This window comes from Thunnus thynnus, chromosome 15, assembly GCF_963924715.1.
Source record: "Thunnus thynnus chromosome 15, fThuThy2.1, whole genome shotgun sequence".
NCBI classification, from domain to species: domain Eukaryota; kingdom Metazoa; phylum Chordata; class Actinopteri; order Scombriformes; family Scombridae; genus Thunnus; species Thunnus thynnus.
The window spans coordinates 18,102,016-18,127,824 of record NC_089531.1 but is presented as its reverse complement, the minus strand read 5'-3'; the positions used below and the strand labels follow the sequence as shown (position 1 = coordinate 18,127,824).

At 40.3% G+C, this 25,809-nt stretch overlaps 1 protein-coding gene across 4 annotated transcripts in view; it reads left to right on the top strand.

The window, feature by feature from the left end:
* The window catches only part of elmo1 (engulfment and cell motility 1 (ced-12 homolog, C. elegans)), a 108,357-nt gene extending 90,932 nt beyond the window's left edge, over window positions 1-17,425 (top strand). For all 4 annotated transcript variants that reach the window (XM_067613219.1, XM_067613220.1, XM_067613218.1 and 1 more), the window contains 6 exons: window positions 3,683-3,846; window positions 6,688-6,800; window positions 11,499-11,606; window positions 11,983-12,065; window positions 14,302-14,379; window positions 15,870-17,425. In XM_067613219.1, coding sequence (XP_067469320.1) covers window positions 3,683-3,846; window positions 6,688-6,800; window positions 11,499-11,606; window positions 11,983-12,065; window positions 14,302-14,379; window positions 15,870-16,070 — 747 coding nt within the window. In that variant the 3' untranslated portion in view covers window positions 16,071-17,425. The remainder of the gene's footprint in view (window positions 1-3,682; window positions 3,847-6,687; window positions 6,801-11,498; window positions 11,607-11,982; window positions 12,066-14,301; window positions 14,380-15,869) is intronic.
* The last annotated feature ends 8,384 nt before the right edge of the window (window positions 17,426-25,809 follow it).

The window sequence follows — 25,809 nt, the reverse complement described above, 5'->3', positions numbered from 1 at the left end:
GGAGACATGACTGCAAACAAGGCATATTAATGAACATTCCCCGGGGACGGCTCCGCTGAAACACCAGGGCTGGATGGCAGTCGCTCTCTAGAGATCGGAGTAGATTGGAAAGCAAGCTGCAGGTGACAGCAAGATCTGTCTTAAGAAGCTGGGCATGCTGGGATAATACTCAAAAACACAAAACATAGAGGTTTCAGATAACAATTTGAGGAGTTGTTTTTGTTTACAATCTGCAATCTTTACTGATAACCTAAAACTGAGGTCATGAAAACTCATGTTTTTGTTGCATTGTGATATTTCCTTTACTTTCAAATAGCTTCTTAAGGGAAGAACGTTTCTTCTAGACACACTGACAGACCATTTGTAATCTTAATGGGAACATAAATTAATTTAAGGCTTAATTATCAGGATTATAGAAGTGTGTATGTGTGTGAAAATTTATAATGGGCAACTCCGTGCAGTTGTGATTAAAAGTAGTGGACAGGAGTGATGAATCTCTCGTAGCATGATTGCAAGCTGTGGCTTCATCCATTTGTCTGCACATTTTTCAGCTCAGGAGGAGGAGGAGGAGGAGAAGGAGATGCCGGGGTGAAGTGCTGAGGCTGAAAAGTCGGTCCTCTGGGGTTGTAAATCTGTTGTTAGCTGGACACCTGTCTCTCCCCATGAAAATATGGCATACATATTAAAGGGAAGCACAGACAGAGGGAGAATACAGAAATATAGCTTTCCATAAGATGGCTAGAAGTGAGAGTCGTCATGAATATGTTCCTCGCTGAAGGAAGGATGGACAGCTGTCTTTATGGATGAATGAATAAATGGAAAGAAGGATGGAAAGGGACAGACAATCACATGAACGAAAAAGCAATTTTCTTCTTATAACTGTCTATCACAAGTCTACATCTCAGCTCAGAGTCTTTGCACACGCTCCTCTACAACTTGTCTTGACTAGTAACAAGGGAAGGTGTCACCTCCGCCCTCTAGTGGTTGCATTTTTATGTTGACATGTAGATTTTGGCAATTATGTTACGCTACTTAAACACAGCTATTATCTAGAAGTAGAGCAGATTTTTTTTATATTATAGCAACACTTACTTGACACAGTGAAGCAGTTCTCTTCTGTTTTTTCGCTCACTCCTTTATGTCTCCTCTACAGTTCTTACAAAGGAGAACAACGCATATAACTTATCTTTTTTTACTCTGTGACAATGCAGCCACTTATCTACAGTTAAGCCATTTATCCCAGTTAATTATAGCTTCACCCCGGTCCAGAACATTGCTTCTTTTTAGAAATCCTGATTTCAACTTCTGTCTGCCTCTGTCAAAGAGGATTTAAAGAATGTACTTGTGCTGAGTCACTGATGCTCTGTATCAGCCAGTAATGCCAGTTAGATTTGGATCACACTGGAGGAGACTTCCTGTGCACTCATGTGGTTCTGTGTCTGAGCTTAGTAAATACAATTTTACAAATGGTGCACAGAGAGCAGCTGAGGACCCTGCAAGTGATTCCTGAAATAGCAGAAGCTAGTGAATCAAATATCCTCTTGTAACTGGTCTCTAATTGCACTAAAGCTCATTTCAGAGTTAAACTGTAACATTGAATTGGTGCTGAGAGGCATTTACAGGCTTGCTGCTCCAAATAATTCTCCACAGTCTCCTTTTCTGTTGTCAACTTCCGTGCATGTGTTTATTTTCCAAGGTCAACTTGTGGCCGTTTGTTAGGAATCAGACTGATTACTTTTTCTTGTCTTTAAACGGTGAGAGCTGAGTGTTACCTTCAGGGCTTATCAGATCTAGATCTAGAAATGTTTTAATTCCTTTTCATGGTACTATCACTGTGTAGCGCTGTCTTCCCAAAAAGAGACTTTGAGCCCAGACCACTTCCTAATGCGGTTCGGGAGATTATCCTCCATCGCCCGGGTCGTCTTGAGTTTTCCTGTTTTTTGGTACTGGATCTAGGTTTTATGCTGTTCATATTTCTTTTTCAGCAACTCAAATCATCTATTTTTAATGCACTCACCCCTGGCTTAGTGTGACTAGTGAGAGTCCAGAGGTTAGCAAGTTGATGAGTAATCGCCTTGCAGTAAACATAAACAGCAAGAACTGCATTGCATAAGCATACGTTTGGTATCTTGGCTCACTGGGTTCTGACATGGTTGTTATGGATGTGGATTCCAGGTGAAACAGAAGAACACAGAACAGATTTATAAAGAAACATCTCATATATATAGACATGAAACACCATCCCAAACTCTTCTTAGAGACGACATATTCTGAGGAAGTGTGCTCGCAGAAATACTTGCATGTCCTTAAGCGTTTGATCAACAAGGCAAGCAGAGATTAGAGAAAATACTATAGAGGAAAATCAAAGGGAACAGAGGGGAAGATAGTCTATTTCTTTCTGTCACCTCAGTTTGATCTGATCCAGTGAATCAGCATCTCCAGGCCCAGAGGCGGCTGCTAACAAGGCTGATCCATAATCAGGGCTGCTTGTCACGTCTACCATCGCGCAGCCTGCAGTAACTGGAACAGCACTGCTCAGTTTGGCTGGAGAAATGTTAGGTCAGGTTAATTTTTATAGCCAGATATCACATACAGTGTCTCAGCAGGATTTACAGGCCCACATCAACCCAAGCTCAGCACATTTGGAATTATGTCTGCTCTCAGTTAAGTCCCTTGTGCGTCGGCTGAATACCTTCGCAAATGAATCTACTGTGTCTTTGGGTGATATTAGTGTTCATATTCTAATTATGCAGAATGCAAATAAATTGTTAGAGTGCAAAGCCAAGTGAAAGCAGCTGTCATTGAAGATTCCGGCGTAGGACTCGGTTTGCGAGTTCAGGCTAATTTTCTGGATGATCAAGTGTTTTTTATTGAAGATTTCTTGGAAGGATGAGAAGATTTTATACTCTGGAACGAATCACTTTATCCACCGTTTAAGAGCGAAGTGAAGTACCGCCATAAAGTAGCTCAGCTCAAACTTGACTTTAATTTCGTTCCATATTTTAATGAGTTTAAATAAAGTTCAGTCCAGGTCCAGGGTTTTGTTTAAATCATTGTATTTGGTCAAGTCCAGTGTTTCATGGCTTAAAGACCTGAGCTGAGTATCTTAATAGCTATTTCTACTCTTGCTGGAGTTGTTATGCTAAACTAAGTAGCACTTCAAGTTTTAAATCTGTGTTTGTGATGTGTGTAGACTTAAATTATCACCTCACAGTAATGTATACACAGTACACTACATGCATGATGTGTTTTATGTGTTATTGCCGAGAGCTCTGCTATTGTATTTTTACCTCTGTTGATCATAAAGACCCCTCGAATGGGATTGATGATGTGGAACAGCGCTCATGTCATGCTTCTGCAGCCACAGCTAAACTAATGGTATTAAATAGCTCAGGTATTACAAGCAGAGTTCTGTCATGCATTTCACTGATGTGTGATACTGGGTCTAACAGTTGACTAGCCACTGTTAAATTATTTTGCTTTGCTCGTTTCCTCTGAAGGCTCAGTGCACCAGACTGGATTACAGGCTCCAGTTCAGAAAAAAAAAAAAATCACATCATTAATCCTGACTAATCCTTGACTTCCTGACTTCCAGACTGTGTTTTTTTAGCTGACACATCTTCTAGATTCTGTATGGTTCCTGCATGCATGATCATCTCACCTTTGCCTCTCTCTTCTGCAGGTAATGCAGGTGGTGAGGGAGCAGATCATGCGAGCGCTGGGTCTCAAGCCTAATTCCCTGGACCAGTTCAAGAGTCGCCTGCAGAACCTGAGCTACACAGAGATCCTGAAGATACGCCAGTCAGAGAGGATGAATCAGGAAGACTTCCAGTCCCGCCCCATCCTGTGAGTTAACCAATCAGTGACCAGTATGATGGTATCGTGCCAGCTGGACATTTGTGATGAAACAAAAATCCAGGAATGCATCTGCACAGACTTTTCAAAGGAGTATATTGATTGACTAAAGGGTCCCACAGGACCTTGTTAGACAGGCAACAAAATGCTGAACTTAATGTGAATAATATCTACTAAGATTTTATTCATGTATTCTATGGCATGCCTTGCAGCTTCAGGCAAGCTGCAGTATGGAAACTCTGATTACAATAAGGTGTAAAACATTTTCTGTAGCATCAGAGCAACTGCATTTGAGCCACTGCTCACCACAGGAAAAAGACGTTCAGTGATATTCCTGTTGTTAATTGCACATTTCTCAAAACCACGTGTTCAAGACTCAAACGAGGACATAATTTGCACCCACAAAAAAAAAAGCTGTGGTCATTAATATGCGTCTAATTGTTTCATGTTTTTTTTTCCTTTCCTGCTTTGCATTTGTCAACCAAATGCCAGCTATTGGCCTAAAGGAGGTTGCACCTGTGCTTCCCTCCTGCGATTGAAAATATGCATTCAGTTCAAATTGTCTGCAAATGGCCTTCCCTGTGAATACTCCATTAACGACCCTCCAGCTCATTAAGCATGGAGAACTAGTCCGTAATAGATCATTCATTGACTGATCATGGATGCAGGCCCTCTAATGGAGAACATTGTTTTGTCCTGCCTGTATTTAATGGAGTAGCTAGCACTATTGAAAAATCGTTTCCCCGAGAGAGCTTGTCCCTTTGAACAGTAATCGATGCTGAGCCAAGGGCTTATTGAATCGATATTGGAAGGGTAGAGACCAAACTTTAGCAGCCAATTAATTCTTGTGGAGAAAGCAGAACAAAAGTGAAGGAAGTTGTGGAAAAATGTACCTGAAAACACTTGTTCAACTACTGGTAATAGAGCTTTTAATTCAAGGTCCACCTTTTGTTTGGAGATGCAGTTATCTTATTACATTTAAAACTGAGGTAAAGACACATTTGTATCATGTACAGTATGTCATATGTAAAACTAATAATGTTTCCTGTATTATTAGGAAAAATAAGGCCTGTACTACAGGTGAATGCAACAATTTCACACCCAATCTCTTGCTGTTGTCAAAACGTATTTTTGGGATAAATAAGAAATGAGTTATTGAAACTGGATAAGACAATGAAATGAAAAAGCACAGTTTAACATTTTATCACAAAATTGCTGTCGGAAAAGCACCGAACATCACACACTGATTAGTCTCTCTTCAGCAGCGTGAGACTACCCGAAGGTGGAATTTTCCTCTAATCAATACAATACTTTCATGACTTGTAAACATAATGAGCCGAGTGTGTCAGACTGCAGATTTAGAGGAGCTCTGTATTTACCTGCTACAATTGCTGCCAGTTGTCTGCTATTAATTATTATGGTGAATAGTTCTTAAACATTTATAGAAGGTGAAGAGGAATCATTATGGCTTCATATCAAAGCTTATTTTCTGCCGTTATTTTGCTATAGTTATAAAAGGCATTTTTGCAATGTACTGTACAGCACAGTATGTGGGAAGTTTTATATTTATACAAAGTTGCTTACGCTGAAAAATATAAACGACATCAAATAAAAAATTCATGCAGCAGGTCGACTCAGAACTGCTGAGGATACACTTATGAGAAAATGTTAATACACAGCTTAATTTTAAAGTAGTCCCCAGAAAATTAGGATGAAAAGTGGCTTAACTTAATTCATTATTGATTCCCTTTTCCACCTGTGCTTGGCAGTATTTTACTGATATACTGTGTCGGTACTGTACATTTCCACAAGGCTTGAAATGGGTTTTTGTGCCACCTTTATATCAGAGTGCCTCACTCCTTTCATCCTTTGAACACCTGATAGCAACCAGAGTGCTTGCTTTTATAGAGGTCTACCAGTGCAACACCTCAGCATTTAAATCCAATTGTCTGGGATTTTCTGCATCTGGCGGAAAGAATCGGTTCAAATTGAAATCGGAGCTATTTTCTAAGAGGACTGCGTAGCCAAAACCATCTGAAACTCTCAGACAAAAGAAGTCTCACCTGTGTCTAGCTCAGTCAGAAGACTGATACACGAACAGGGCTATAATCACCTGCCCTTCCCACGATGAGCCACGCCTTCCCCACTAGCTGTTCTTTTAAAGGTGTCAGAGTGAATGTCCGACCACAGATCAATGTAATGACTGGAATCACTGATGAGGCGAACACATAGACAGGCAGAGAGACAGATGAAGGGAAACAAGAAGCGGATGAGCCTGAAGGAGATGAGGAAGAGAAAGGAAGGACGAAAATGCGATCAAGAGTACCAGCATGGGGAAAACACAAGAAAATGTTAGAGATGCAGAGCTTTTATCTGTGTATAATGTGAGTTAAATTGGAAGAGAAAGGACTCAACTATAATGGAGAGAAATAAAAGAGAGGGAACAGCGCTGCTGTGGCAGATAATATGCATAATTCATGTCGACTAGTGCTGTGTGCTTGGCATTCATATGCAACACAGACATACATGTAGATGCATGAATAAATGACAGTGATCCAAGCAGGAGCTGGAGCACTGCGTGCGTATGTGCATGCATGTGTATATCTGTGTGTTTGGCATGCTCTCTGTTCCCTCCTGACAGTCATAATCCAGGGGATTTTGTCAGTCAGATGAATATTGCACGTAGCCAGAAAACCTGTGGAAATGTAATAGAATTCACTTGCAAGTGGTAGACCATCTTGTGCCTGCTTGCCACATTGGAAGGTTGTGGTTTACAGGATTCAGATATTTCCCCTTGAGCTAATAATGTGTGTGTCTGCCTTTTTTTCGAAGGGAGCTGAGGGAGAAGATCCAGCCGGAGATCATGGAGTTGATCAAACAACAGAGGCTCAACAGGTTGTGCGAGGGAACCTGCTTCAGGAAAATCAGTAGTCGCAGGAGGCAAGGTGAGACACGCACATGCACAAGCTTGTACATCACAGCTAAACTGTCTCCTTCCTGTCTCTATCTGTCTGTTCGTTGTCCCTCTCTTTCGGCACCCACGGCCTTATTCCCTTTGCTTTATGAAAATTCCACAGGAAACGTTTTAACACAGGAGATCTGTGAAGCTCTGGGCTGCTGTGGATGTGCTGTTGTGATCGCTCATTCAAGTTTTCCTGGCTCTCTTAGACTTAATGGCAGAGACATACAGTAGTCACATGCTGCCACTTTTATTCAAACACATACAGAAGCACGGGGCACACGTCTTTTTGTCTCAAGATGCACAAACACTCTGGTTCACCCTCCTTTTTACCCCTGCACACCCCGATGTATGACATGCAAAGAAATACCAAGATGCATACGTACATACTGACAAAAGCGGTGTAAACACACATTCACGCACACTCAAGATAAATTGTAGAAAAGGCTTTGAGAAAAGAAAGGAAACAATAGCAAAAGAAGGCTGCTGTTGTGCTGGAGTGAAAATGATAAAGCAGTTTATTTTCTGCTGTGAGATAACACGCGGCAGCTGATTTGTGTCAACGTGAACGCCAAAGGCTGCAGTATTCAGAGTATATTTAACCAGCTTACATTTAAGATTGTTAAGGACTCATCTGTGGTACCATTTTGAGTTAATTTACTGTAGAAGCACACGTTTAGACACATTTTAATACTCATTTGATTTAATTTATGGTACATTTTGATGGTATTTCTCCCCAGTGAGTCAGCAGAAGAGAGAGGAAAAACGATAGAAAGTGAAAGCCCAGCAGCAAGCCTAGATAGGAGCGTGTTGGAATCATTCAGCCTAATATTGTGTTTCACACTCACTGCCGAGAGAGAGAGAGAGAGAGGGAGGGAGGGAGGGGGTAGGAGTGATGAGGGGGGTAGCAGTGGTAGCGTTTAGCCTGTATAATATACTGCTCTTCAATCAAAGTGGATTTAATCCTCGTGATACCTAATCCCTTCACTCTTCTGTCCTCCTTCTTGCACTTTCCTTCACCCCTCTCTGTCACTTTCCTCCCTAGCTGCATATACAAATATGTAAAATTTTTAACACAGTGACAAGCTCAGGTTCTGGGCTTGGTTTTGCCGTTATTGCATTACTGTCATCAGCTCCCCTACAGGAACTGTACTTCCAGTGAGTCAAATCAAATTGAGTAAAACCTGGTGGATTTTTCTCACTGACACTGATGCGTTCTGGCATTTTAAAACCTGATCACGATTTGACTTGGCAGCTGTCATCCAGATTTAGATTTTAGATTTAGATTTGTTGTCATTGCGCTGAGTCCGGGTACAAAGCCAATGAAATGCAGTTAACATCCAACCAAAAGTGAAAAAAGTATTATAATACAGTATTATTTACAAATGAGTGCAGGAAAGTAAGTGCTACAGCATAAATTATGTTATATCTTCCAATATGTACAGTGATGGACAGTAGAGAGCTACAATATAAATACATATATACAGAGGAGAAGTGGACAGAGTTAGAGAATAGGTGGTATGTGCAGTATTAACAGCATAGGTACATTTGGTTATATGCACATAACATTATTTGAACAGTATAGGGGTTCAGACTGTGCAAAATATGAATAGTGAATGATGCTATGGATGTTTCTGGACTACGTAAAAAAAAAAAAAAAAAACATAATTTGAGAAGGAACGTAGGAGGGAAAAAAAGTAGCAGTGATCTTGCAGGACAGATGGAAAGCATCACTCAGATTAAGTATCTGATCATCATCGCTGCTTGTGGTCGGCTGATTTATGTTTGTTTGGCTTTTACGTAGCAACATTCTGTAAATAGAGTCTCACATTACCGTATTATGGTTATGAAGGCTTGTCAAAGGAAATGAGGACACATGCAGATATAGACAAGCAACCGACTGAACTCAGAAACAAAAGCCACAAGCCTGTCAGAAACAGTAGACCCGCACACTGCTGTATATAAAGCAGTTCACGAGCCCCGCTGGATTTAATTTAGCACGCTAGCCTGTAGGGTTACACCATCTTTAATCTGCTACAACAGCACGCTGTCTGGAGGCAAGTCCCCCGCCTGCTACAAGCTAGCTGTATATTAGCTGTCTTTGCTTTTGAGGACATTTGAATTAGTGAAGGACATGCTGTTTCTCCACAAAACTCCCGCCTTATCTGCCATCCTTTCACTCCTAACCTCTTTTTTTCACTTGTATCTTTCTTCTTGTGCATCTCTCTTCCCCCCACACATACATGTCTATCCTTGCCTCTGTTTCCTCTCCGTGCCTTTTTTCTCATGCTGCTACTCACTATATACATGCATTGACATTGTGAAGCACACTCTGTCTTGCAGACCTTAGGCAAGCTTAGCAATAATAAAACATGCCCTATAGCAAGTTTCACTTTCACTTAGTGTTCACATGAAATGAGACATTCAATCAAGACGAGGGTGTTGCATATGTAATGCTGAAACTTGGCCACATTTTTTTTCTTGTCTTCAGTACATTGCTCAGACAAACTTTCACAATCTTTCTACTCTTAGGAATGTTAACTCTTATCTTTTTTTACATACATAAAAAGCTCTCCACTCTTCCCTCTCTTCCTTTCCCACTCTTCCCTCAGCTTCTTGAACAACAAGTATTTCAAAGTCCTTCAGCCTGCAGGGACTCAAGTACCTACATCAAATATTAATTTAGCTGACTTCAGTGCAGATGACTCCTCTTTCTACCTTCCAAAGTGCCAGTCTGCCCATTACAAGGGGATGCTTCTCTGTAAAAGCCCAGGTTGATGGTGTTTTGAAGAAAGAGTACTACCTCTTTTAAGTGCAGGGTACAGGCAGGTAACAGCACATCTCGGGACTCAGGAAAGTGCACCTTGCGTGAATACGGCACTTAAGCAAAAGTAAACTTTGATTCTGTTGAAATGTTATCATTCACCCATGTTATGGTGGTTGAATCAAATGAAGAGAGTTATATAGTTTTAAATGATACAAGAAGGAAATGAAATCCAAGATGGATTTACAGCATCTTCAGCCAAAAGAGAACATATGTGCTTGTATACACACACAAATTAACAGTTGATAGCATTCTCTCCCCAAACCCCCTCCGCTCATCACAGCCGCTACACGCATAACTATCTGCTCCCTGTGGACTGGTGCCACTCTGCACCAGTATGGCAGCGCCAACTGTCTATTTTCAGCAATTAGGATTTGGACTGTGCCACCCATGCACACACCAGCCAGACCTCCCCAGTCTGTGCCCGCTGACTGCCAGCTCAGCTCGCTGCCCACCTTGGCAGGGAACCACTAAAGAACACCAGTTTGGCCACAGAGAGGCTGGCGGTGGAGGCAGTGACCAGTGCTTTACACACACAGCTGGTAGTAAGCAGGCCTCTGCTGAGGAGGATTACTCATTCCATCAGCCAAGAGAAAAACACTCTCAACCTGAGATTATGTATTCTTAAAGTGACAGTGATGTCTCACTTAAATTCTGTGCCACTTTGAACAAAACGTGACCTTTAAGGGAATAAAAACCTATTTTAATAGCGTTGCATTAAAACTTGAGTGCAACTGTCTCACCAACAAGAACCATTCAGTTGCATTTTAAACAGCAGGCATGATTCACGTCCATAACATTGTACAAACTCATCTGGTTTTGCTTTATTCTGTCATAGACAACATAACACGCACGTCCAAACAGTCACAAAACAGTAAAACCAAAGACAGAACATATAAAAAAAAATATAAATAGCATTTAAGAAGAACAAACTGTTATGCATAAAATTGAATCAGGACAAAGGATAACAAATTGACAACAAAAACAAGTGAATATAACTCATGTCCATATTGGTCCTAGAGCTTCTAGTCAAGGTACTAAAACATTTCAACACCAAGCTGCCTCTTCAGTGTTGGCTGTATGTATTAAAGTCATAAAAGGGCTTCTTACTGCTTTCCTGCTTGTGTTTCTAATATTTTGTCCATGGTCCAGTACAATGCCACTCAAAATGACCACAGTCACAGGCACAGTCTCAACAGCAAGTGGATATGATAAGCCTCACGTGCCTATGATTTATTAGTTTACAAGTGTTCCCATTTTTCTGTATTTCAGTGAACATTTTAGGCACCATAGTGTTAAAAAAAAGTTTGCTTTGCTTGACATGTGTGTAGCAGAGGAGTTGGTCTGAAAATGTCCTCCTTTTATTGTTTGACTACATTGTAAACAGAGCCTTTATGATTTAAATTAAAACATGTTGATGCTCAGTCACTTGGGGCCTTTCCTGAGGAGCTGGCACAGGTTTATATTTATTTTCCTATGGAAAGAAAATAATAAATCAAGGTTGAGCAGGTTAAAGTTGAGGCTTCATCTTTGCCTCATTTGAGCCAGAAAAACTTGTGTCCTTTTTGCTCTTCACTTGAGTGTTCATTGTTGTTGAATCAGTGTTAAAATGATGAAGGCCAACTGTCTGTTTTATTGCCCATCAAGATCCCTCCCTCATATAGAGCATCATAGCCCATCTGTGGATTTTCCTCAAGGCTGTTTTTTTTTTTTTTTTTGTGTCACAGATTTTTTGCCGTGTTAATTTTCTCTCCTGCTGATGACTCATGTAATCTCAGATGATGTCTTACGCCAGCCACTGACATTTCCATCTCCCTCTCCGTCCCCTCTGTCTTCCTTTGTCCTTATGTTTTCTTCCAGATAAGTTTTGGTATTGTCGTCTGTCTCCGAACCATAAAGTCCTGCACTATGGAGACCTGGAGGAGAGCCCTCAGGGCGAGGTGCCCCACGACTCTTTACAGGACAAACGTGAGTTTTGAGTCAAATCATGGAGATTTTTCATTGGGTTTTTTACCCACTAATGTGACACAGTATTTGTTTTAGTAGCACACAATATTTATTCAAATATGTATTTTCTAAAAGCCTACAGCCTCTCCCCTTAATGAGGACACACAAAACCCCAAACCACGGTCTAGACAGTGACACGCAACTGTCATTGACACTGACCGTTGGCTTTAAGAGTCAGTGTTAACATCAGTTATACTTGCACAGCAACAAATCTGGGAGGATTTCAACTTTTAATCTCTTGAATAAACCAGCCGTCTATCTAGGATGACACAGTTGTCAAAGGGATGTTGTTGTTGTTGTTGTTGTTGTTGTGAACTCACTCCTGTCCTCTCTGCAGTGCCTGTGGCTGATATCAAAGCTGTTATCACCGGCAAAGACTGTCCTCACATGAAGGAGAAGGGAGCCCTGAAGCAAAATAAGGTGTGTGTGTGTGTGTATGTGTGTGTTTGTGTGTGTGTGTGCACACGCGTGTGTACACGTGCACATGTGTGGGTGGGTGGGTGTGTATCTATCTAGCCGAGAGAGCTTGTTTCTGTGTGCGTGAGAGTTGCATAATATGATGTCAGTTACATAATTTTGCTTTGGGAAATAAAACAATAACTTGCATCTCGGCGCTCGCCACAAGAGAGACAAATCTATTGGTAGCATCGTGTAGAAATAAATCGCGGAATAGTCCTTTAGTTGCAGACACAAATCACACAAGAGCCACCAAGAACTTGCTGACATGTTTTCTTTGCTGTTTAAATTTAAAAGTAATACATGGCTGTGCACTTTTGTGGTGCCTTAACCAGGATGAAAGAGCCATTTCGTCTGAATCTGTGTACACATCGGTCCTTCCTCTCCCGTACTTTGCCTCTGCAAACCTTCGCCCCCCCCACCCACGGGACTCTGATATATTGGATCTTGGATAAATAGCCTTGAAGACAAAGGAGCACGCCTCCTCCCCGCTTGTCTCCTTTATTACCCTGTCGATAAGCGCAGGTCTAAGAGAGTGACCTAAGGGGGGTCTGTGGGCTGTCTAGCGGGCCTGTCCCAGCCTTGTGAATGAGAACACAAGCACATTTCATTACTCACTGTTACAAGGCCAGCCAAAGTCACCTCTACAGGGTTTAGAGCAGAACCAGCCTGTGGACTGTTTGTGACACACTGAGACAGGTGAGAGGGCGACAAGGCAAGCAATGTTTTCAGACTGTTTCCAAAAAATCACAAAGATGTATTAAGTTCTCAGTTAGTTCTGTTTATTTCCCATCATCATAATATATCTCCCATCTACTCAAGACATGTTTGTCTTGTTTGACACATTCATCACCTCAAGACATGCACGTTATTTAGAAAACAGCTGCACCGACCTGGAAGCTCATCTGAGCTGCACTTTGCATTTCATTAGTGAGGTGCATCTCTCTGCTTTATGCATACACAAAGAGGATCATGCAGATGACTGGAGGATATATGATAAAAGTGGTTGGTCTTCATGCAATTTGCACTTGGTGTGGAAAACCCTCTGCATCTAAAGAACCGGTGCAGATTTGTGTAGTTATAATTAGAATAAGACAGTTGTAAGGAAAATTTAATTAACCGGTATTTTATTGAAATCTCAATGATAGATGAAGCGCCATGCTAAGCAGCACTTAATTAGTTCATATACAAAACAAAAAAATTGAAAGAGTAGAAACAAATGAACGTAATATTTGTTTTATAACACCAAATAAAGAGCCTAGTTGTGTCTTAGTGGTCATTAACCTGAACTGCTAACAAAGCTGCTAATGCACTGTGGTGAATGAAAGCTTTCTACATCCTTGCTTGTTTTCTATGCAACCTTTTCTTTTGTGTCTTTTTAAGGTTTTTCATCTCTGTAACTTCATTAGGGGTATTAAATAACTCTCACGGCATTATATTTATAAGGCTTTCAATACATAAAGTGTATATTGAGTAATAGAAGCCCAAACAATCTTTTTCTTGACTTGAATTACCACTGTACCAAGTGTTTTAGAATCTCATAACTACTCTAAATATTTCCATTTCAGCATCACTACACCTTTTCTTTTTCAAGCCTCCTGGTCTGAGACAAATCCGACTACTGAACTGCGTCTTTTAAGCTCTGTCTCACAAAACGCACCCCAGGCTGCAGTCCCACGTTCTGATTGTGTAATTATACCTGCTGCCATAGTAAATCAGACATTAATTTCACGCAGATCGCAAGCATGCATATAATGACTTGCTTTCATGTATACAAATCGGGTTCTCTGTGTCCCTGTTCTGTCCTCGCACTGCATTCAATTCATCGCCCACAGCAGACCACAGTGGATTTTTTTAAAGGAACATTCTTGAAATGTCATTTTCTCAGCCCATTTTACAATATCTAGTGTCTGAAGGCAACTCAGGTATTTCGCTTTCTGCGTTCTCTCTCACTGGTGCCTGATGTGTTGATGTAACAGATGGTGACGAGACGTGAGGACGAGAGGTAGATTGCATTGGTGTGGCAGTATTGTGGTGTAAATCTCACCTGTTAATCCGTCTTTTTTTCCTTGCACCCCTTTTTTTTTTCTTTTACCTCTCACCACCCCACCTTCTCCACTCTGCATCTGCTGCTCCGTCTCTGCACCATTTTCTCTTTCTTACCTCTCCCCCTCTGTCCTTCACTCTGTCCTCTCTCCAGGAGGTGTTAGAGCTGGCCTTCTCTGTCCTCTACGAGTCCGACGAGTATTTAAACTTTATTGCTCCTGACAAGCATGAGGTAAGCCAACAGTAGCCCGCCCTGCGGTTGTTGACAGTGTCAAACAAATAAACACCTGAAGGCACAAAGAGAAAGTTGTTCCATTAGTGTATGAATATAGTGTATGTATGTAAGTATAGAAGTCAGATATTCTTCCTCTTTTTAGATGTGCACATATTACCAAAACATAAACTTTAATATATACATATAAAATAAGAATAAAATATGATTAGATAAAGCTGACTGCACAGGAATATAAACTAGATAGCCAGAGATGTAGACTTGAAACTTGACTTGGACGTGACGGCTAAGAGAAATGATTCCCCAACGACTTGATGTCCCCTAAGTAAACACGTAAAGGAACATTCAGTCTTTGTTAAATCAACAATGCACACAAAGAGGATGGCTGTGTTGCACACTTGCATTAATATGATTAGATATTACTAGTCAGCTGCTAGCCACACAGCTGATGAAAGAGTCAGTGTCTACGAAGCACAAATGGAGTAGCTGATGCTAATTAGCTAAGGCAACCTTGACTGCAGTGCTTCAGTGCTTGCACTGAACTAAACTCCTTTAAAAAAAAAAAAAAAAAAAAAACAGCATCCATGTATAGCTACACACCCTGAATATGCAACTATTAATCCTTTTGCTGTGTAAGCACTTAGTCTCAGCTATGTAAAAAACGCTGGTTTAAAAGGAAAAGCTTAAAAGGCTGTGTGATTTTTAGAATTCAGGCACCAAAAAGACCTGCAATCAGGAGTGTGCGGTATGCATAAAATCCTCCATCAAAGTATATTTAATTTTATATACATACATATATATTCATATATATTCTGGAAAATAAGTGAGAAACTGTTTGTTGGTAAAATATGTGGCATATGCAGCAAATTAATACTCAACGAATGAAGGTACTTCCTCACAATGATGCAAAAATACAATAAATCCAATAAAAATTCAATATTCCCATAAAACAGTCCTGCTCATTGATTTGCAACATTGTCCGCAATGGCCTAATACACTCAGTGATATTAAAGGAATAAGTAGCACCATGCTAGTAACAGTATATAAAAATCTTTGACAGATGTATATTGTCTGATGGTATATATCACCATTTTGCTTAACCCTACTTGGAATTGACTGAGACCTTGACTTGGACTATGCCCAAAAGACCAAGTTCTGCTTATTACCATGATAGCATATAACTAGATTCTGGCATAATGTTATACTCTGCACACAGAGGAGATTTAACACAGAAGTTAGTATTTAGGACAAGCAAGGAGGAAGTGTCCCTGCTGTGTCTCTCCTGAGTCACAGTGTACATACACACACACACACACCTCATGTCTCTATACCAGGTGCAATCTGTGTGCTGTCAGCAGCTTCCTTTCTCTAAGATCTGAGTCAGAAAACAAAGTTTAATTAGGAATTTATAAGTTTTGTGTTTTAGACTTCCTTTGTGCCAGTAATAGTTTGTTTTAATTTTGGATCTACCTCTGTCAATTCCTCTGCAGTACTGCGTGTGGACAGATGGTCTAAATGCCCTTCTGGGCAAGGAGATGACCAGCGAGTACACCAAATCTGACATGGACACCCTGCTCTCCATGGAGATGAAGCTCCGCCTCTTGGATTTAGAGAACATCCAGATTCCCGAGGCCCCGCCCCCGATTCCCAAAGAACCTAGCAACTATGACTTTGTTTATGACTGTAACTAGGCGAACGACCCACGAGCCCCAAACCCAAACCTACCCCAGCACCTACTGTACTCACTGGACCAATCCCCTTTCTTATAAACAACAACAAAAATGAATAAAACCATTATAATATAAAAATGAACTGTGATTAAAAGAAAAAGGATTTATCAAACCTTTTTCCTCTTGCTTCTTGCTAGACCTTTATAAGAGAGAAAATGGCGCTTATTAATAGGCTTGCTGCACTTGAGGGACTCGGGGTCAACGCAGCTCTTCGCACAGTACTTGCAGAGTCATCAGGTTGCCATGGAGAAGAGAAACCAGGAAGTATTTGTTGGCCTGCTGTTGGTCACTCTGTGTCTTCGTCGTTGCTCTCCTCCTGTGTCTGAAAACTCACTCACTTCTTCTTCTTCTTGGCTGAAGCGCCAGCTGTCATTTTGCTTGAAGATTGTTGTAGAGAATTGCTTCGAAATTCTATTTGATTTCAGCTTCCTTGTTGTCCTTTTTATGTTTATTTTATTATTTTTCCTCAGGGCTATTGTGTGGGGAGGGATGAGTACAGGGGTCAGGATGGTGGTTCTGTAGTTACGGGAGGGGGGGGAGGAGGGGTGGGTGGGTGGGGGGGGAGGGGATTTTATGTTTTGTTGTCAACTTCCCCGAGGTATTTCCTGTCACATTCTCACTTACAGTATTTGTGGCAGCTAAATGTTTCCCAAGAGACTGAATGGAAGGTTGAAGTACAGCTCCTGAAGATAGTCTCTTATATCCGCTCTGTCCTGCTTCACACATACTGAAGACTGTTAGAATAAGTCAATCCTCGAAATCCAGGCCCTGTACAAAAGTTACGAGCCTCTCTTTTGAATATTCTAATATTAATGTTATTATCCCACCGCTGCTTATCGCATATTGTACACACCTACACAGTGGCTTTGCCAAAAACAACCGTAAAAGCACCATCATTGTGAAACACATATACACACACTCATCTCTCCCTCATTTGAGTCTCTATCATTGTAATGACTGCTGTACACAACATTCCTAAGCAATATTTGAGCTTTTTTTTTTGTTTTGTTTATCATTTGTAAGATGGTCATAATTTAGTGATTTTTAAAATTGTGAAATTGCCAAGTAGTTGGTATTACAAAGAGGATGTTAGTGTTTTTGGTCAAGGGAAGTTGTCTGTTTTTGTGTTCAGGACTATATGGCCACAAAATTGAAAGTTTATGTATTTTTTTAATTTAAAAACAGATCATGGTTGTTATTTCTAGTATGATTTATATATTTTCCCCTTCCTATTTAATACCTTCAGATGTTTTTCTTTAGGATTTTTTCAAAGCCCCTCAAAACTGCTGTTTACATTAAAGATTTAAGAACTGTAACCACTTTGTGCAGTTCCTCTCTTCTGTCATAAACCACATACACTCTAATGATCTTTCCGGTGTTTTGAACATAAAAATGAAAGGTTAGACAGCTCTACATGGTTTGGTTTCCACCATTGAGTTACATTATAGTGTGTTGGGCCATTATGTACTGATTCATCACTCTAATAGACTTGTGTGGACAGACTGCCTTAGCCGAGTAACAGATGGACAAAGATTAGGACTCAGAGAAGCATCTCATCAGAGAAGCAATTTCATTTTCACAAAAAAGCATTTGAAACATAATTAACTCAAAAACATTAAATTAAAGCCCTTTACTGTCATCTGACCAGTTGACATGTTAGCACACAGTATTCACAGTAAGCCATATATACAATTATATGTTGATATACCCCTATTTACATTTGAAGTGAGATAATAAAGAAGTGTTGTGCCAGTCTACACCTGGATTATCCTTGTGTAGCTGTTTGGACTGTTCAAAATGCACACGCACAGGTCACATATGTAACCCTAAACCAAAAATGGAGCATAGCGTTTGTTCAGACAGAGCACTGAAGAGCACTTGTTTCAGCTGATTGGTCTCAGCCATTTTCAACACGCTTCACAATCACTTTCTCATCTACAGCTGCGTGGCTGGTAACATCCAATCACATTCATGCAAGTGTACACTGCGGACATTTTAACCTGACACAGTTCACTCTGCCAAATGTACTCTTGCCAACGCATTTGGCTGCTGCAGCTCCCTCCATTGACCCAAACCTCCTCCTAATGTGGTATTTCATATTTTAACTAAATGCAAATATTTTAACTAAGATTTATTGTTCATGTAAGTTTATTAGGGGGATTAGCTCTCTGAGCAGAATCCTAGTCTCTGCTCAGTTTCTTTGAGAGCTTCCTCAAACAACAAAACCTTTTCCGCCAAATCTAACTGTATAACCATTTGCTACAAATGGTCATTTCTTGACAAAAAAGGTCTCTGACTGAACTAAACTAGAGCAGTAAGGTGTTAAAAGCAGCTTGTACACTACAGTGAATGTCTGTACTGAAGACTGTACTGAAATTATTTTGTCTACTGACAATAACTACACTCGTAGTGATGTATTTTAGTTGCAGTATTTGCTTATGCACAGGGTTTTTAAAATGTACATAGATTTCTAAACAGCAGGTGACAAATTAAACACATTTGGAAAAGAACATTTTGTTACATAATTACACAATACATAATGCATCAACCACAAAAAAACTGGAGCAGAAATTCAGCTTAAACCAAACACAACTTCAAATGATCAGTCAACTATATAAATAAAAAAAACATTTAAGAGAAACAGCAGAAATGTTGTGTTTTTACACTGAGCTTTTGCACATGAATACTCTGCTGTACCAAAGGCTGCTCTTTCCTTCAGTCACTGTCTGAGGCTGAACAAAGAGACTCTTGCAGCACTGTCTGGCACTTCCTGTAAGTATCAGTTGGTCACTAAAGGTGCTTCCCATCATGCACACCTCACAGTTGTGCTGTTGGGTGATGTCATACATAGTGGCATGTACAGTTCTCCCCCAGAGAGTCCAGCATTTGATGAAAATGCCTCGCCAGCTGCCATCTACCACTTTGAGAGTCATTTCTGAACCCTGATGTACAGAAATACTTTCTGAATCTGTGACTGCAGACATCTGCTGCTTTTAGGCTTCGAGCTCAAATGTCATCCTACATCTTCAAAGGTAAGTTGCCTCCGTAAAAAACATCTCAAGAAAGCTTAAGTTAGAGTTTGAATAAGTGGGCAGAAAACACAGTTTGACAACTTGAATATTCAATACATGTATCTGAATACTGCAGTAAATTAAGCAGTTTTCAAATGCCAAACTTAAATTACTCTTAAATCAGTCCCTGCATAAGCTGTTGTCGTCCTTAAGGATCTGCCTTTGTTTTTAACCTTAATCCTACCAACTGGGGTACCCGCAGACCCCAGAGGTATACATATATATTTTGTCATATCTCACAGTTGCTTTACTCTGTCATTCCAATTTTTCATGACCTTGTTCCTAACGACTTCATATCATCATTTTCTGTTTCTGTTTTAATTAGTGCTATTTAAAAATACCAATGTATTGGAGTCCTGGGGGACCCCAGTCAAAAGCACCCAGTTCTGCCTTAGCAGTTATAATAGATGTAACTATTTATTGAGTTCATGTTTGCCATGGGTCCTAATTTAAAGTATCACACACTGTTAGCAGGGGGGTTGGGGCACTCTGTCAGTCATTTTGAAGGCTTTGTGGAAAGATTGATTTTGGGGTAAATATGCAATATGTATTAAAGAAAAGTATATATATTCATTTCCCACAATATGCAAATTAACTGTGACTTTCCTAAAATATTAATAATCTGTTTTTTCTTCATATGACATTAATTACATAACTAATAATATTTCGAGAGGAAATAAGTTAACATTTTGCTATGATGGTTGTTTCTTTCAGTAGTTTATTCTCTGGGTCCCCAGGGACCCTAGTCGGTAGTCCTTGTATGTTAAATGTGTTGGTAGGATGAGGCTTAAGTTGAATAAGTTCGCTCAGTTTGGCTGTGTGTGTGTGTGTGTGTGTGTGTGTGTGGTTTTGCTGCCTTGGTTTTCCCATTACATGCCTGACTGTGTCACAGGATATTTATTTACCTGCACACAGGTCATAGCAGTCCTTTATTCCTCAGGGTGTGACACCCATTTCCCGCTTGACGGCTCTATCTACCACCCAGTCCGGGAACCTCCAGCAAGCTCCGTCTTCAGGGGAAGATTGTTCACTCACTAATGGATACCGATGCCTCTCTGCTCATTAGAAATGTAAGTCAGAGCCAGTACAGCATCTGTCTCTCACTCTCTCGGGCAAAAAAGAAAACACTCTTTCACTCACCCAGTGTTTCATTCACTCACTCACCCTGTCCTCTCGCTCACACACTCACACACAGCATACAGCTGTTTGAGCAGTCACACCTAAATGGCTCCATTCCTGAGAGGGGAAGCTGCAGTGTGTTGTGAGCCAAGCAGAGCCAGTCTGTGAAGTGGATTACTCACTGGAGCTGATGGCCCTGATGAAACTGCATTAGCTACTTCTAGCCACTTGGACAAAATGCAGTGTGTAGATTCAGAGTGTGGATAAAACAACAGGAACAACTTACAACAGGCCTGCACTAAATATCAATCTCATTTAGATTTTTCAAATATATATCAACCCACGTAATACACACTTCACAAATCAACAAAATAGAAACACAGAATCTTAACAATGACCACCACAACAAACCAACTCAGGTCAAAACAACTCAAAAAAAATGTACATATTAAACACACAAACAAGTTCAACCTCTTGAACATCCGCCATCAACCAACTGAAATTGGAAAATTATTTTGATCAGGGCACAAAGACTCCTGTCCCACATCCCAAATGTTCAGATCACCAATTTAAAGTCCATGATTTTATGTACTCAAAGCTTGTAATACATATGGTTTAAAATGGGCTTAATGGTCTATAGCTATTGTGTTTTCTATTTTCAAATAATAATATATTCCTTTTTATCCAGTGTAAAAGTGTCAAAGGGTACATGGATTTCCAATACTGAAGTAAAAGTTTCTTAAATATAAAATATAATATAAATATAATATAAACAAACTATGAATCTGGTTGAATCAGAAATTCAATTTACAAAGTTGGCCACATAAATGAGTAAAATTAAACTGAATATCAGATAACAGTATGTGTCATGTACAGGAGTAAAAACAGTGACATACCTCAAGTTGCATCAGATGCAGGAGGAGAGAAAAGGTCTCAAATATCATGAAAAAATAATGCCAACGACAGAAAAATGAGTTTGAAAGACACTCGCCTAAACATTAAATACAGACTCAAAAGTTATTGAGTTTAATCAACACCTCTGACAGTGTCAAACTGTACTGTGAGATGTTATTTTGTTCAGGCCCTGTAATTGATCCAAATTTGTCTGACGCACACTCAAACCTAGATTTAACCTCTGACACCCACTAATACATCTCTGTGAGATTTGATGGCCATGAATTCATATAAATTGTCACTATATTGGTTACAGCGTCTCAGTGTGTGAGTTTACATTGTATGAAAGTGCATACTCTCAACTGTTGGAGAAAAGAAACTAGCAAAGCTTCACTGCAACAAAAAAGCTATTTTTATATACTTACGATATCTTGATTCCCTGCGGAACTCATTGCTGTGTGTGTGTGTGTGTGTGTGTGTTTGTGTGTGTTACTACGCACTCTCGCCTATGAAAGACGGGAGGGAAAAGACTTGGCTGGCCTCATTACAAGTTCTCAGAGACTTCACACAGCGTGTGTGACAGCAGCCTGAGGGCTGCAGCCAGCAGGGTGCAGCTCCTCTCCTTGTACTGCAGGACACACTAATCAAATCAGATTAAGGCTGGAACTGATTATATGGGCACACATTCTTCCACAGTGGGCCCTCAACAAGTTCAGACAAGTTGGCACAGCATCCAAATGAGTCTGCCTCCTGCCCTTGTTGGTGCCCATTAGATAGTCTTTGTAGAGTCAGTTCAGCCAAACACTCACAAAAAGACATTTTCTTCCAAAGCAACAGTCCCAGTTACAACTGTTTACAATAAAGTGAGTTGCGGGACATTGTTTTTACAGAGTTGTGGCACTCTTTAGACGTTCAAATCAAATAAAATTTTTGGTCGAATAAAATGGTTTTTATTCCAATGCTGTGACCACAAATTCCAGTCACCTCTAATGTATTGAGATTGTAGCAGTGGCAAATATCTTAAAAATCTCAGCAAATGAAGTTAAAAACATAACTTTGCTAGATACCATATAGGTTGACTGTTGAATTCAGGTTCTCAGAAAAAGATCTTGTGCTGGTTGTTGGTGTCGTCTTGATTCTATTCCTATAGGAGCATTAGACTTTAGGTCAGGAAGCTTGGGGACGTTTAAAGGTTTTATACTACATCATCAAAATGTCTTCAAAGTGAGGAAGGATGAAGGAAGAAACCATTACAATCAAAGAAACTATACTCTCTATTTCTCATTTCTTTTATTGTCAATGTGCTGCCACAGTTCAGCCGTTCCCTAAGGGTGTTATTGACGAAATGTCGTTTTACTCGAGTAAATCACAAATCTAATGGTGCCAAAATAGCAGCTTAAGGGGCAGAGAGAAAAAAATGTGAGAGCTATTCTAACTTTTCCTGCTCGTCATTCGTATTGACTTGTTTGCGCAGTTCTCTCATTACTGAAGATATTTGTCCAGTGTGGACCTGTCAGGGGCTGCAGAGAGGAGATGACACTGATGTTATTGATGACTTGTGGGAAAGATCCACATCCCTCGTGTATTATTATTCACCTGGCCTGAGAGCAACAATCTTCAGTCAGGGTGGAGCAGACTGTCTGGTGCTCTAAGTCATTGCTCATCTCCAGGTGCAGTCTGAACAGAGCAGACTGATTAATAACTCAGGTGAAAAGTTGAGACTTTTTCATCTAAAAAATAATAATAATCTTCTTAAGTTCTGTTTTTTTTTAAAAACAGTTATAGAGTTAAAGTTAAACTAACAGTTAAAGTTGGAAAAGTTTTCACATCAGATATTTCTGTCTCTGTTGTTCTTCCCGCTGGTTTGAGGTGGGCGGGGCCCAGTCACAGAAAAAGTGATGTCACATATTTCTGAGCACCAATCACAATTTAGCAACACTTGAATCAAAAGTCTGATTGAGAGGTTGCCACAAGAAAGGCCTTTTCTGACCTCCAGTGGTTTAACTTTTTACTTTAATTTACTGCTGTGATGTAGAAGCGTCCTCCAGGGTGTGTCGGTACACTGTGACATCACTGTTGGGAGTGGTTACAGGTGCAACAGAGGACACAAATCAGTGATGCTGGATGTGATCAGAGGTAAAAACAGACTTTCACTTAATGAGAGCGATGATACATCTTTTTTTCAGCCTGGTGTTAAGTTACTCTTTAAGTGAATTTCTACTTTAGATTTTAACAATAATTAGATGAGTAAACTACATGAGGAGTAAGTGTAACTGCACTATTAAAGCTTATTGTTATATTTGAGTTGGAAGGTAAATCTCCTCTCTGAGTAATTGGCAGGTGAACACTGACTGTGTCTGCTCCTCCAGCTGGAGCACCTGAGGCCCTGGGCTCAGGATTAGCAGGGCGAAATGATTGCATTAACACAGGCAAAGATCATCCCAGCAGAGTGGGAAACTGTGATTTAGATAAACGGATACAACTCTGAAATTGATTTCCACGTCCACCCCAACAGCTGCCTAATCTTAAGCTATCTCTAGTGATGAATCTGAAAGTCGTATCTTCGCTGGTGGCGGTGCGGTGATTGATTGAAGAGGTGCAGGCGCAGAATGCCACAGTCAGTCAGCATTTACAAGCTTTATACAAGCACACCAGGACTAATGCTTTTTTAATAGGTTGTAAGAAGAGTAGTCTGCCAAGATCCATCCACTTGGTATGACTGGAAAACTGTCGTATTGCCAATTACTGCATAGACACAAGCTCCAACAAGACCAAACTTTGAGGTTTTAAAGTTTATTCTTGAACTTGGAAACAGCAGTTGATGAAACAATCTCAACACAAGATCCATTCAGCAGTTTCCCATTTGTCATGGTTTTGTAGATGTTTAAATTTCCTTTTTTTCTATTACAGAACTTCCCATTCATGTTTGCTTAAAAGCTGAAGTTCAAAATTCAGTCTTGACCTTGGAAACAAAACTCCCATTAAGAAATCAACGATATTCATTGTGTTAAATAGGTCTTTCTATGTTGAAAAAGTTAAATAAGATGTTGCCCAAAAAGTACATATGCAAACTGGGAAAATTCTCCATCCAGAACTTATGTTTGTCTTCTAATATTTGGAGCTTTAGTAGCTAAAGAACGAATGTCTATATTCTTAAAATGTCTTTCTTTTTGCACCTGTTCTCTTATTCCTGTGTGCTGGGAAACATACCTGTCAAGAAGAAACAAAACCTAACAGAGCTAAAATGGTCCCACAGTTATCTGTCATCTCTGTCTCACTCATTTAAAACAAAAAAACATATACATTTTAGTCATCCCCACACCAGCATTTTGTTTTTTGATGTCCTCTTTAGAATCACTGAACCACTTTCATCTCTCTCTTCTGTTCCCACTTTTAACACACAAACATGCACACACATCAAAATCTTTTGTTCTATTTTGGTGAAAAGCTGTTTGAGCAAGTGAACATGTCATGTGCAAGTCTTTTGTTCTTCTCTGCGGGATCTAATTCTGGTGAAGGTTGACATCTTTTGATGTTGTAAAATGGACAGGTACTTTGTTGTGAACTGGAGCCCATGAATCACTCGGGATGACTTTGAAAAGCAAGAGCACCATTGAGGAAGGGGGGGAGTGATGAAGAAGATACTTTTTTTTTTAAATGTGACAACAAATGAGCTGAACTTTGCCTCAGGTGTCTGTTTTTTGGACCGTGAGGTTTGCGCCTAATTGCTCCTGAGTTTTAAAAAGCCACCATATGTTCAGTGGTGTTGAGTCCTGATAAAGAAGGTGTGTGGGGAAAATAAAACATGGATTTTATGTACTTGAGACTGCAGGGAATATCCATCTGATGCACTAATAAATCTGGAGCCGGCACCGAATGAAACAAATGCATGATGGGTAGAAGGATTCAACCAGGTGACCAGACGGCCTCAAGACCAAGTGAGTGTTAGCAAGCAAGAAACACTCCTATGGGTGCTGTTCTCTAGCTGAACTTGCTGTTTCACCTCTCTGGAGATGGAAAACAGAGAGTTTACCAAACAGTGATCAAGGAAACATTTCACTGTCACTATCATTGAGACCCCATATCCATACAGGCTGATTCTGACTGGTTTTTTTTCCCACTGTCTGCACATCCTGCACACCAGACAGTCCCATGAGACACAAATGCTTCTCATCAGCATCATAGATGTCACTTTTTCTGTCTATTTTTCTTTCTTTGTGTATTTTAAAGGAAAACTTGCTTTCCTGGGGTAACAATCCTTCCTTTCCTTTTTTTTCTGTTTCATCACAGATGTGTGAGAGAACACGAAAGAGAGATTGATAAAGGAGGAGGAAAAGTCTCCCACCGGGCCAAGTGCACCATTTTTTTTTTCATGCTGCATTGTGTGGGATTGACACAAGACTAAGGCGAGCCAAATCCAGCCCTGTGCATCTATATTTACCACTGCAGAACCTGCCAGTGCCAGCGTGTGTAGGATGACAGCAGGCGTAGCGCTTCAATAGAGAAAATATTGTCAAGACGGCTCAACAGCAACAGCCAAGGAACAGGCTGAAGAATATTGTTGCCATCTCAGGTAAGACTCTTAGCTGTTTAAGATGCCCTGGGACCCTTCAGTC